Below are 14,666 nucleotides of genomic sequence, written 5' to 3'. Positions count from 1 at the left end.
ATATATATATATATATACCGTTGTTTTATTATTAAAAACAAGAAGTTAGTCTTTACTTCGAGAAGTAAAACTCTAAAGGCTTCTAGTTGATATTTTAAGGATTTAAAATAAACTTACGGAAACTAACGATTGCAAGTCACTGCGATCACCTATAATACACATCGTGTATCAAATGACAGTAGGTAGCCAGAGTTGGAAATAAATAATGGAATGAATACGTTCGGAAATAACAGAATCTGTGAAATGTATAAACTCACAAAAAATATGTAATCTTTCCAATAAAAGTGTAGTCTTTTCTCATATACATTTATATTTAGAAAGCCAGAGCTTCCCATTATTGAAAAATTTTTTCTCGTTGTACACAGTAGAAAAAAACTTCGTAGATAGTGCAATTTGTTCTATACAAAAAATAACAATATATATGTATATATTATTTCGTATGATAAAATTTTCCACTACAAATCTCAGTGTAATACATATAAGGCAATAAAATCGAATCGTTTATTGTATGTTCATAGTCACTAAGATATTGTCTAGTTTTCAAAAAATTTCGGAGCAGAAATTTCTCTGCGAGAATAACTCACCATTTTTTACACAAATGAAAAGCAGCTTTTAAAAATTTCAAAGAGTATCTAAGTAGAATTCTATATGAATTCTATATGATCGTTAAGACATACATACATACATATGGAGATTTCAACGCAAGAAGATGTCTGACAAAATTAAAGAATTTATATAATGAACTTTTTTTCACGAATGCACTAATACATATTTTTCAATGATTAGATTTATTACTTTTGTTTTGCGTTGTTTATTTTATCGATTCAAATAAAATTTTCACAAAGAATGCGTACATATATATATTTGAATACATTATACAGGAATAAATTGTTGTGGAACACAATAAATTTGAAATGCATACGATAGAGCGTCGATTATTTATAATTAGATTCATTATAATATTCTATAATTTAGAGAATCCAAAAGAAATATAATATTTATTATTAATCTTTATATTATTCTTTAAATTCGATTTTAATAATTTTTTTTTAATTTACAACACAAAATTCAATATAGAATTATACGAGAAACAAATGATTTTATTTTTCTTTTTTGTAACTCTCTAGAAAAAGAAGTTCTCTAAATTCATTCTCTGATTCTGATTGGAATCTGGAAACTTATCTTAATTTTTCATCCAAAAAAAAAGAGTGTTCTGTGTAATCATACTCTCTTTATAGAGTGCAAAACAATTGGGATAAATAATAGTGTCATGTAATAGAATCCAGATACTAACTTCGTTAAATCAACACTCTATCATGCAACGCGACAATGGACAGTGGCTAGGATATACAGAGAAATGGAAGATGAAAGAAAGAAAAAAGGTAGACGAAGAAGAGAGAAAATAGATTATTGAATGTGAGAGAGAGAGAGAGAGAGAGAGAGAGAGAGAGAGAGTGTGTGTGTGTGTGTGTGTGTGTGTGTGTGTGTGTGTGTGTGTGTGTATTTTAATTAACGCATATGAATATCTGCGAAACTAAATAAGAGAAAGTTAAAGTCCGATTTTTTCGGATTGTACGATTTCAGGATATATTTTAATGAAAAAATTTGACTTTATGGATAGAAGTATGAAATATTTCAAAGTGAAATAAAAACCAACTTTATTTTTTTAAAATTAAATCTTGATTTTTTTTTAAACATCTATGTTTGTAGATCTTTTCATGATAAATTGAATGATCACATACCCAACATCAATGGAGATCAAATGACGGAAACAGAGCTTAAATTAAGTGACCACACTCCCGTCATTCAAGTCAAATTCTTTTATCAAGTGTCCCTTTTATCAAGTGTCGTACAACCATACCTGAAAAAAACCGGATCTCGATATCTCGAGTTAGCTCTCGAGATATTCAAGTACGTTAATTCAATGGATACTTTGTAAACATAAAAAAACAGAAACAAAGATGTCTCACATTAACCACAAAGTTACATCAATAATATAGATATACAGAACAGCGAGCACACGAAGCAAAGACACTGGCTAAATGACTGGACAACGTTAAAAAAAAAAAAAGAGCGAGAGACTATAAACCGGGACTCTCTTTTTAGCCACGACACAACATGCTACTTACTAGCTTGGGCGGCGGTAGTAGCGGCTCGATTTGACGCGGATCGCGTATCGAGGGATGATTTGGATGATGGATCATCGCCGGCGGCTGCAGCCGCAGCTGCTGGATGCCCGCGGGCCAGTTTTGCCTGAGCCTCGTCATTCGCACCACGGCACCTTTGGCTTAAATCTTTAACGCCGCGCTCCGGCCTGGCCGCAGCGGCAGCGCCCGACGTAGGTGGGTGATGGACGGTCATATGAACCGAATACTTTACCGGGGAACGTTTTACCGGGGCGGTACTTGCGCTAATATTATTAGCGGTAGTGACAGTGATGTTGGTGGTGTTGGTAGTGGTTGTGGGTTTGGCGTGATGAAGAGGGCGATGGGGAAGGGCGGTGGTCGCGAGGAAGGCTAAAACATATTGTACAAGAAACAGTACAATTGATGAATAGAATTCTTTGGGCCGTATCTTGTGCGCGCACATGTCTAATCGCGATTATTCTCGTCGAAAGTTGAATTTTGAAATCGATTGGAAAAGCGCGCCTCCTTCGCTCTCGCGAGACTCGGCGCGATAAGAAAGTTTCCAAGGAAAAGTGAACGACTGATCTTTTTGCAAAAACTTTTTTAAGAATATCTAAAAAAAAAAAAGAATATCTAAAAGAATACTTAAAAAAAATCTTTTCTTAGCAGTATCTTAGTGTGATTTTAATTGTCTTATAGATATAAAAAAAAAATTTTTTTTAGCAATATACTTCAATATTGATTTCCTAAAAAAAAGTTAGTTCTCTTAATAATTATTTGATTATTACTGTTTTAAATATTATTATTCAAATTATACTTTATTATTATTCAGAAGATAAGTAAAATTGATGTTATTTTTTGAAATTGACAAAAGCTAAAACTGAGTTTGCCGGAACATTTTTACTATCCTATATATCTCAAAGTCATCAAAATAGATTAATCGTTCGCCCTCGCTCGAATATACAGGAGCCTAATTGCAGTTGAGGAGATGGATTGTATCAACCAGAAAATGTCACTTCTTCTATAGCGACTAATTGTAAGATGACGTTGGTTCTTGTCATATGATATTTCATATCGCTCGAACATTTGTTAATTAATTACTCCAATTCAGTTGATGTCAACTGTAATATTTATTGTATCAAAATAACGAATAAATTATGATTAAAAAAAATTCATTTTTTAAATTAATTTAATCTAAGCTCTCTTGATAAAGTAATTTGCAGAACAAAAGTCAATTTAAAACTTTGTCAATAATAAAATCTTTTTATAATCTTATTTTATAATTTATCTTTTCACTTTATAGTAATTGTCTAGGCTAATTATTACCTAGGCTTCGCGGAAAACGGAATTTTATATCTTCTCGTGAGTTTACATCGTTGTCCGTATGTACTTTGTATTTGAGTTGATTACTTGAGTCAATTGATAAATATTTGAATATAGACATATTTGAAACAAGATTTAAATTTTAAGGAGAAATCCATGTGAAAATACAAAATAAATTCATAGAAATCCATGTCTGGCGATAGAGAAGAAGTGCATCATATGCACTCAGTACATATACAAGATCTTTTAGCTAGATTGATCAATAATTGTATCATGCATCAAAAATGATTCGCGCACAACGGCGAAAAAGAAAAGGGAAAGAAAATATAGTTAAGAAAATAATTGTGGGATGAATTCGCTTTGCGAATTTCTAATCTTCTGCAAAAATTTTTCGGGGACCATTCGGAGAGAAGTCTGCAAAAAATTTACAGCAAGTCTAAAATGCATCAGAGATCATCGAGATCGAGAGTCAGAAGGTGAGAGTTAGGATGAATTATAAAAGGGAAGAAAGAGTAGGGGAGAGGGCTTTTTGATATGCAGTAATTCTGAAAATATGCCAGACCGACGTGACGTGAGAGACAGCGGGCACAGCAGGTGTACGTGGCCAGGTACAGTAAACGTACATTTGCGATGTGGGACTTGCGGGGGCCTCTTGTGGAGCGGAGCAGGCCCTGGGCCCGAGGGTGGCGGCGGTAATGGCGGTATAGGCGGCGTCGACAAGCCAGTCGCCGGGGGAACCGTAGTCGCGGGTTCCCGTATGCTCCAACGGACACGTTGGCCTGGGCCTGCCGCGGCTGAAACACCCGCTGCCACTCCTGATCAATCTAATACACGACACGTCTCCTTGCGATCGTATATTCTCGTGCGAGAACTTGTGAGAAAAAAGCTAGGATTCGCGAAGAGGATAGGTAATTCGGAATGAGTATCAATTTCGATAAAGTAGAAGATGATCATGACAACGATAATGATTATAATTATAACGGTGACAATGGTGATAATAATAATGATGATGACACTGATAACAATTACAGAGATGGCGACGATGGTAAAGATTATCAAAATCATCATCGTCACCATTATCGCCACTACCACCACCACTCAAGACGATGATGACGATAATGACGAGACAATGAATATGATGATCGAGATTGCCATTGATGCATGAAAACTGTAGAAAGAAAGAAAAAGAAAAAGAAGGAAGGGAGTGAAGAAGGAAAAAAAATTGAGAAGAGAGAGATGAGAAGGAGAAAGAGAAGGGTGGAAGAGAATACTATTATGAAAAGATAGTGAATATGATTTATACGATAATTCGTAATAGTGATCGTTATATCAAATGATGATGGAAGATGACCCATTGGCTTCGTGATTGCATCATTGAAATGCCTCGAAAGCTGCAGTAATCTCTTAAGCATACATTTGTCAATATTGTGTATATTAATGATTTTGTCGTTAATTTACACCAATGGATTATGAAAGGATGATAATGGATGTATAATTGATTAACGATATGATGATGTCTTAGGTAGTTAAGTTGTAGATTACATTGAATAATGAATCACCAGATGACAGCTGTATTTAAAAAATTTGTAGCATACATAATGTTTGGAATATATACAATTTAAGTCTCGTTTTAAATTTTTCTCATTAGAATTATATCGATTTTTATTATATTTTCTTAATCTCAAAATTTATTCCAAGTTTGTTTTAAATCTTATTATTTGCTACACTTAACGTTGTAATAAGAATTTAGCGTACTATAAGACAAAAATATAATAAAGTATAAAATAAAAATAATTAACATTATACACCAAAAACAATGCCTAAGTAAATATGATTACCTATTTTATTTTTCGTACGAATAAAAACAATTATATATTTAAAAAAATTTAGTAGTATAAATAATATAAAATTAATATTTTTATTGTAAGTAATAAAAAATATGTTACACATATTTGTATTATTAAAAAATGATAATAATAAATTTTGTGAACAATAGCATGAGATATAATGGATTTGATGGACGATATGGAATCGATGGGGGAAACTATATTAACATGATTCGTCACAGGTTGAAAACAGGATTTTCTCGCCTAATCGCAAAGGACTACGAAGGCGAATAATACATCGCACAAATAATTTTCATACAGTATCTATCGATATAACTACCGATTACTAGATGAGGATTTTAAAGGCAGAGGCAAAGAAATAGAAACAAATAGACAGAACTATCATGCATCTGCCTAAACATTAATGACGACGTAATTATAATAATTGACGCTCACCGCACTTCAAACGCTTTTATGCATTTATGAATACATTTTCAAAATATTCTTAAAATAAAAATAGATATAATCAAATGCCTCGGCAAATGAAACTTAAATCATTTTAAACCATTTAAACTTTTACTCTTATTACTTACTTCCTGATGCATATATAATTCAGCGTTTTAATTCTACATATAAAATAATTCACTTTATATAACTCTTACAGAGAGAAAATATAAAAATTTAATATATCTCTCAGCACAGTATGACGTTATTATTTCTAGACACTTTTAAAACAAAAGATTTTTTTATTACAATAAAAAAATTTTAGCAAATAGAATAACAAAGAATGAACAAAGTAACAGCTATATAAATAAATCTCACGAGCGGTGAGCATCTCTGGCGTACGAGTATAATTGTACAAGTATAATAATTATGTACGACGAACGTTTGACGTTTTCGAGGCCGACAAGAGCAGACAGCAGTCCAAGAGGTCATAATAATATAGATATATATATGTAAATACTCTATCCAAATCCAGTTTATGCACGAAAATGCAAAGGGGATTCGATTGACAGATTACGAGCTCTAATCGATTCAGGAAACGATCCCCTTAGGATAACCGAAAATACTTCCGATAACTAACGTAAAACGTAATTTTCAATTTACGTTACTTACTCGGTCGTGGATGTCTTTCGGGCTCGCCGTTCTTTTCCTTGTGTTCCTTATCCTTGTCTTTCATCTCTTTTTCTTTCTCCTTGACAAAAGAAAGAAATAAATTCCTTGATATGTCGTTCTGACTGATGCAATATCGAAATTTCCTCCATATGATTTTATAGATATCAATATGAATAAATGTGTGTGTGTGTGTGTGTGTGTGTGTGTGTGTGTGTGTGTGTGTGTGTGTGTGTGTGTGTGTGTGTGTGTGTGTGTGTGTGTGTGTGTGTGTGTAAGATATTTCTTCTAAACATATTTCTTCCTCTTTCAAAATTTCTTTAATGCGTAAACACAATTAATTGGAATGCAATATGTCTTATACGTATACAATAATAATTATGATGTGTTAAAAATAATATTTTTTAATTCTAAGTGTTCTTTATGAATCAGTAATATACCTTAGCATCCTTGGTAACAGACGGTGCGCGAGGAGGCTGACGTTTAGGCGATCTGCGATCGGTGACGGTCGGTCCGAGGCTCTGCGAGCGTCCGGTTCTCGGACTATTTTTCGGACTGGACTTGGTTCGTGGTTGAATCTCGTCCCGATGCTCCTTAACATCATCACGTCGCCGTGGTATCACGGGCTCCAGTTTCTCTCTCGTTGGAGAGGGAAGCAGTGCACCGTCACCTTGAATGACATTTTTTCAGAACAATTTATAAAAACACGAGGAAGAACATATAAAATATATTTTTTATTAGTTTATAAAATATATTGCATATATAATTTATTCATTTGTTGATAATAATCAAATAAATTATGGATAGATATAAATATAGATTATCTTCGATAAGACAATAAAGATACAATTATTATCTTATTGTTATTAATTAATTTTATTTATGTATGATTTATTACGTACCCACACCAGTTGTACGATCAAGATGGTGGCGGATCAAGAAATCCTTTCTTGCACGAGCGATGGCTCGATCAGTATCCTACAACAAAATTGTATTAAAAATATAATTAGGTATATTATATTGTCTCACGTACTTTAAAAGTTTTTTAAAAGAACTACCTTCTAAATAACAAGATAATGAGAATTCACATATCCAAATTTTTAAGAATCCAATTATTAGCCTTTTTAATAATATTTGTTTTTACAAATATTATATATATTTCTTTATTTATATGCTACTGAAAATAATGAAATTTTCCTGAAGTTAAATTTATTTCATTCTGTTCATAATATAAAATATAAAATAACTGAGCTATAGTTTCAATAACTTTCCCAATTATTATCCTACATATATATCCTTCAATTCAATGTCAAACAATTAATAAACGATATAACAATATTGATTTATCTGTATGATAACTGACATTTTTCTTTAAAAAAAGACGTTAATTTACAAAAGATAGCAGTTGCAAAATAAGTCATGAATAATAGTTTTAAGAGTTCGTGCATAAATTAAAGAGAAAAAAAAAATTCTTAAATCTCGTTTTAAAATAATGAAAAAATCAATTGCATCGTTCGATTCTCGACTTCAAGATACTTCGACAATGTTCAATAGAAACCGATTCTATGACAGAATAAACTATTCGATAGGATTTGCGTACTGCCTTAGTGTCGTCTTGTATTATGCCATGGATTGGTCTAGCTTGTACCGAGGACGGTCGACCCGCCGGTGGCATAATAGCGATCGGTGCGACCTTCCTCGTGTTCTCCTTTTCTTTCTCCTCTTTGGTGACCGACCTGAACAATTGATCAAAAAGAGATTCTATAACGATCATATCAAGTTATCGATTCGTTCGAATCGATAAAGTGAACTAGCTAACTACGACGGAATCCGTGTGAAGGTGCGAGCACGCTCGAATTCTCACGAGTGCTCTTATTTATTTTGCGTGAATAACGCAAATCCGTGAATAAACGACGTTTACGATCGCACAGTGGATACAACGTGTGTGGACGACGCATGTAATTCAAAGCGAGATGTTTGGTGCATTTATATCTATCGAATATAAGAATTTCGAGTGACTTATATGCAATCCTATTAGAGATTCATCTATTTAATGATGACCTTCAAAATGGCTGATAGAATCAAAAGTGCAAGTTTCTTGAAACAATACACACGTATGTTCAAAGTGCGTTCATGATATAGTGTAATTAAATTCACACACATATTTCTAAAAATATTTCGCATTATTTCAATTTGAATTTCTTGTTTATGATCTGTTTCATATTTTTGAAAAAAAAAACCATGCAAAAGTAAAAAAAATACGAATCCATAATAAACTTGATCGACGGAGTATTTTAAATCTTCGTAGTATTTTAAAATGCTTATCATTATTAAATTGACAGTTAATTTAATTTGAAATATTATTTCAGCTTCAGTTTATGATTGCTTTTCAAGTCTGACAGTAATCGACGCTCAGTTTATTTAACTGAAAGATATATACAATATTTACATAAAAATATGATCAAGATTCAGCCTCAACCGTATTTTAAGTACTTTTTATTTACTTTTATTATTTACATTGCGGTCTATTTAACTTATTGTTTATCGACAAAATTTCCCAGTGGTTAAAATTCGAAAGCAGAAATTCTGCTGAACGAACGTACACTTAAAACGAATAATTAATACTAGATATTCTATGACAGCAATATTTTCTGGCAAATTATTACGCGATAACTAACTATGCATTTCCACAAAACATTTCGTTGATAAATTGATGTGAAAGAATTGCAAAGAATGAATCGTGATTATTAAACAACTCCAACAAACCAACAAACGTTTGTTACGTAATAACGATAGTGACAACAACAGTGACAACAACAACAGTAATAAAAACGAGTTTCTCGTTGGAAAATGATGGAGTATAGTGTACTGGCCTGGCAAGGGATAGGGCGTTGAGTGCGTGGTTACTGGAGACTCGTTTCCACAGCGAAGCTTCGTCCTCGGCTGCCAGACCGCAACCCCAGTCACGATGCTAACGCAAAGCAAAATGTATCAGCATCCATTCGTCTGTGTGTCTGTATTGTTATTTCCATGAACATCTAATCAAACTGAGACGCGGCGATACATTTTAAGAAAAGGGTAACACTAAAAACTGGTAACACTAAAAACGTCACATCGAGTCATCGAATCAACATCAACTTTAATTAAGTCTTTCATTCTATCTTTAAATGAATTATAATCTTAAAATATTGTTTTCTTTAATCTTTAGTAAAATATTTTCATGAACATGTAATTAAAATGAGATATTCAAAATGATAGTTATTTATTTCTTTTCGATCTTAATGTTCATTCTTTGTAATAGACATTAGTTTTACACACACATACACATCACAATTCATAATGTACACTACATTTCATAAGTTTTGTAACAAAAGCTTTATCAAATTCTTAAAAAAAAAAAATTGAAAATTTTAACAAAATAGAAGTAAAATCACGAGTTTAGTAACTTTTTTTAACTATACATAAAAATTTTAATTTCATTTCAAAGAGAACAGTCTTGCAATTTTATTTAATATAAATTTGATAGAATTATTTCGTTTTCGATATGAGCAAGTTAAACTTGTATCCAATATCTTTATAAAAAAAATTCATCTTTAAATTAGAATTTGCGTAATTAAAAATTCAGTTTTCATAGAATTTTACATAGTCAGCTTAATCAAAATTAATAAATCGATGACAATCAATACATTAAGAAAACGTACAAAACATGCTAGGAAGACACTGAAATACCTTGCTCAGACGATGAAATTTTGGGACTACACTCTCGAAATTGCGGAAATCGATTTAGGATTAATTTCAAGGGAGGATTTTCATTAAAAAATCACATTAAATAAAACCGACTAAATAAATAATTAACTGAGCGGTTTCTATAAAATATCTTATGAGACGAGATATGGTCGAAAATTATTTCACTTGTATTAAATATGTGTTGTTATTTAAAACAGACACTTAATTTGGCAGACTTGACTTTCAACTGGACTTTCGTTGTTATAGATGACACAGAAGAAAGGAGTTAAAACATGCAATCTCGACAACTATCATTCGTTGATAAACACTGACAAACATTGACAGATAAACTCGACGACCCTAACAATCAGATCGAGCAATTAAATGCAAAACAAAGAGATCGAATGAAGGATTCACATAAAGATGGACGAATACGACATGGGGAAAACTGGCTTGAAAGAATTCGAATAAGAACCCCGGTCCCCGATTTTAAAGCGACGAAACATCTCCCACGGATTACCTTGTACTCGTCAGCGAGTCGCCGAAGTTCGATCACTTCCGCCGTGGGAAATGGTCTTGCCTTTGATTTTTCCGGCATTTTATTGTCCGATATCCGCACCGTTCTACCTGACTTTTTACCCCTGCAAACAATCAATTTTACGTGTAATGATCACGTAATCGTCGCGTCGCGTTGTCGTCGCGTCTTCACACCGATCAAGATCGTCGTAGATGCCTTTTTTTATTTTCTGTTTTTTTTTAAATGTTTCCTCTTTCATGGATATTAAATCTTTTTACATGAAAAGCCGTAACATATCCGACTAACAATCTGACCTGAAAGCTACTTTCAAATCCGACAAATCCTCTTCGCGTTCATCGCCCTCTGGTACCACACCGTCGATCATGTCCGTTCCAGTGCCACCCACCAATGGCTCCAGTTCTGATGCTTGGACCCCTGGAGAATATACAGAAATACGCTGAATACGCTTTTGTGTGTGTGTGTGTGTGTGTGTGTGTGTGTGTAATATATAAGTGCAATATAATGAGAATATTTAATAATTAATTTCTTTTCATAAATATATTTGTTATATTTGATTTATTACATTATTACAACAAAATTCAATGATTTAATGATAAAAAGTGCAAATTTCTGATTGAAGAAATAATACTGATTATCATAGCTCTCTCTCTCTCTCTCTCTCTCTCTCTCTCTCTCTCTCTCTCTCTCTCGCGCGAATAACAGCATATTGTAATTTGTAATCAGAAAACTTTATTCTATTCCACACCTACTATTACTCCACCATTTTCTATGATTTAATGCTGGATTCTCTTTAACAAAAATGTTGAATAGAAAGAAAGACAAAAAGAAAGAGACAATAATTTTTAAAAGTTATGAAAATGATGATGTTTAACAAATTCGAGACTCGCAACGTAGGATTCGAATTAATCGTGAAAACAATTTGTCATGGCATTCGATAAGTACCATCGCGCTTGTGATCAAAGTCGCCGGGTCGTTTCTTGTGTACCGGCGCGGGTCCAGAAGGCACCATGCCCTGTTTAAGCGCACCCATGCTGAGCGACTTCCTCGGTGGGCCTGTGGTACCTCCGGGAACCCCCGCAGCTGGAACCGGCACCTGAGTTTCGCCATTTGTCAACTGCGGTCTTCTAGGCCAGGCAAACTGCAGCCGGTACTCGGTACTGATACGAGATATCGCCTTGCTAAGCTGACTTGGTGGCAGTGCCGACGTTGCTGTAACTTCCTATGATTTGAGGACCGATATTTCAAACTCAATTGATCTCTTCTTCTAGAAACCTTTCTCCTAGAAATTTTCTTATTGCACGTGAAATCTTAGACATATAATTCACATATTTATTTTATTTTGTACTCGTTAGATTGTATATACAGATGCTGTTATAAGTTGTAAAGAATTACAAAGAGTTATTAATATTATCAACATTCCTTACCCGTACTTTATCAGCTACGACGTTCGAGTCGATGGCATCGATACCACCGCCATCTGCTGCCGTGATAAATTCGTGCGTCTTGTAAGCAAGCTCCGGACATTTCTTTCGCCTGGGCAATGGTGGTTCCAAGGTGGGTCCTGCAAAATTTACAGTCTAGATCATAATCTCTTCCTTCTTTTCCGAAATTTGGAATGTTATTTCTTCATCAGGTTTCTCGATTATATTTATTCAATTATCTAACTTTATTAGAGCTAACATTTCCAACTGTAATTTGATAAAAAATATCTTCTGTAAATTGTTTTAACAACATTTATCTAATCAGTTTCTCCTTTGAAAAAAAAAGTAATAGAATCTTTTCAGATAATTAATAAAAAATTGATACTCTCGGGAATGAATCTATAAACTAATTACAATTTCCGATAGAGAGTTATTATTCACGCTTCCTTTAAAACGATCGTATCATTCCCCAAGTAATAATAATTTGTTAGTATACTCGTACAAGTTTGCAAGTTTATACCGATAATTTTCAACAATCGAGAAACCTTAAAGAAGTTTCAATCAATTTTCCAAGCATGATTGCATAAGCAAGATAAACACAGATGCCACTACATTAAAAAAAATCGCTATAATAATAAATTAAATATAACGAAAAATTGCGAGAGATCATACTTGTGGCGTTTTAATATTAAACGAAATGATCTCTAGAAAACATTGGTGGAAAAAGAGAGCGGTTAAGCGACATGCAGGAAAATCTTGGGGAAGCAAGTGGAACATGACCTTAAGAGATGATGATAAAAAATAGAGGTTGTACAATGAAGAAATTGAATATGTTCTTTGTGAAAAAACTTTTGCATCGATTTTATGATTCCAATGACGATATAGGCGCGTTTGTTAATTTATCATTCTTGTATGATTCATTCGAGCGCTTTGTTCACGTCTTGCACCCTCCAGTTTTCCTTCGTGCATAACAGCTTCTGCATAATAGCTTCTTAAAGGTGGAGGGATAATTTAGTGACGAACAATGTAAGCAACTTATTTCATTCTTCTTGCCTCCCCCATTAGCTGCTTAATAATCGGTTCTATATAACCAAGATGATCAAATTTCTATAAGCCTTTCTAATTAATTGCTATTGACATTTATTTATTTTCGCGTGACAAAGTTTTTATTATAGAACTCTCTTACAGAAAGTTTTGTGTGATTAAAATTTGAATGAAAGACGTAACAAAATTTCGTTTAAACTTCATCTCTTAGTTTTATTCTCAACATAATACACATACAATAACTAAACTAACTGTGATCTGATTTTATTCTTTCAATTTTTATCAAGTTTATAAAGAATAATCATGTGAAATCTCTTGTCAGTACTTAGTATTTATATGTTTTGAATATCAATATTTTGTATATAAAAAGAAATCTCATCTCTTATAAATTTTAAAAATATTAAAATATGTTTATTAATTTAAATTTGAAAAGATTTTTAAAGTTTCTTTTAATTTTTTGCTTAAAAACTGTAATGACCTCAACATTATATATTAAAAAGCATTATCTTGATTGTTGATGTTGATAATACCAGAAATGGAAGCAAAAATATGTGATATAATAAGCTTTCATTGAAATTAATTTAAAATGGAAGAGAGAAACAGAAAACTTGAAAAAGGAATAAATTTGCTTTATAAAAGTAAAAACTTAAAAAAGCACATACATTGGTTTCATAAATCTTATAACGACGACATAATAGCAAACATGACACTCTGCACATGTTTATCGTAGCATATATTATGTGTAAATAGTCATTTCGCTGTTATTTGTATACGAGTCTCAGCAGCAAACACAACGGTATGAATCGCTCTGTATACGTTTCGTTATTATCTCTCCGAATTATATTTTTTCCAGTACAGACGGATAAACATTACAGCAGAAAAAAAAATCTTTCAAAAAAGAAAGAAGAACGTGAATATATTATGAACAAATAGCATTATTACTCATGCAATTAATTAACTCCAGTGATTAGCGATTCGTTGTGTCGAAGCAACATTTTGTGCGATTCATTTACTTGATGTAATTAGAAGAATTAAGTAATTAGAAATAAAGCATAACAAATCGTAAATTAAAGCATAAAAATCGCATAATTATTAGATAATATATTTACAGATGATATATTACCATAACGATGCTTGGATTATTTCACATCGTGTTTTGATATGAATACTTCAAATACCTTTGAAACTATAAAATTTTATTTAAAATTTTAAACCTTTGATTAAAAAAACTTTTTTTTATTTTTTACTATTTTAACATCCGCTTAACAATGTAAAAGTTGATTTTTAAGAGATGTTTGTCGGTTAATGTGCACGCTTATAAAAACATCTGCCTTTTTAAGGACACTAGAACAATAAAACAGGACAATAGAAATATATTTTTTATTTTAAGACTCTTATTAAGACACGTGCAATCTTATTTAAGTTACTTGCGTATGTTTTTTTTGATAGTAAAAGTAATATAAAAGTAAGGATAAGTGATGGAAATGATTTTTGTTTATAAAAGAGGAATTGTCTTTGAATTTGGTAAAGATATATGTATAAATAAAGT

At 32.4% G+C, this 14,666-nt stretch overlaps 1 protein-coding gene across 5 annotated transcripts in view; it reads right to left on the bottom strand.

Moving 5' to 3' along the window:
- The window catches only part of LOC108694995 (mucin-5AC), a 45,623-nt gene that overhangs the window by 5,319 nt on the left and 25,638 nt on the right, over nucleotides 1–14,666 (bottom strand). For 3 of the 5 annotated variants that reach the window (XM_018204697.1, XM_018204699.1, XM_018204698.1), the window contains 9 exons: nucleotides 12,077–12,213; nucleotides 11,595–11,871; nucleotides 10,946–11,066; nucleotides 7,989–8,124; nucleotides 7,291–7,366; nucleotides 6,829–7,058; nucleotides 6,392–6,470; nucleotides 4,073–4,243; nucleotides 2,130–2,516 (listed from right to left, as the gene is read on the bottom strand). In XM_018204697.1, the coding sequence (XP_018060186.1) occupies nucleotides 2,130–2,516; nucleotides 4,073–4,243; nucleotides 6,392–6,470; nucleotides 6,829–7,058; nucleotides 7,291–7,366; nucleotides 7,989–8,124; nucleotides 10,946–11,066; nucleotides 11,595–11,871; nucleotides 12,077–12,213 (1,614 nt within the window). The remainder of the gene's footprint in view (nucleotides 1–2,129; nucleotides 2,517–4,072; nucleotides 4,244–6,391; nucleotides 6,471–6,828; nucleotides 7,059–7,290; nucleotides 7,367–7,988; nucleotides 8,125–10,945; nucleotides 11,067–11,594; nucleotides 11,872–12,076; nucleotides 12,214–14,666) is intronic. The other 2 variants (XM_018204700.1, XM_018204701.1) reach the window with 2 other exon arrangements.

This window comes from Atta colombica, unplaced genomic scaffold (assembly GCF_001594045.1).
Source record: "Atta colombica isolate Treedump-2 unplaced genomic scaffold, Acol1.0 scaffold126, whole genome shotgun sequence".
NCBI classification, from domain to species: Eukaryota; Metazoa; Arthropoda; class Insecta; order Hymenoptera; family Formicidae; genus Atta; species Atta colombica.
The sequence above is the reverse complement of the archived record's forward strand: the minus strand, read 5'-3'. Positions and strand labels throughout refer to the sequence as shown.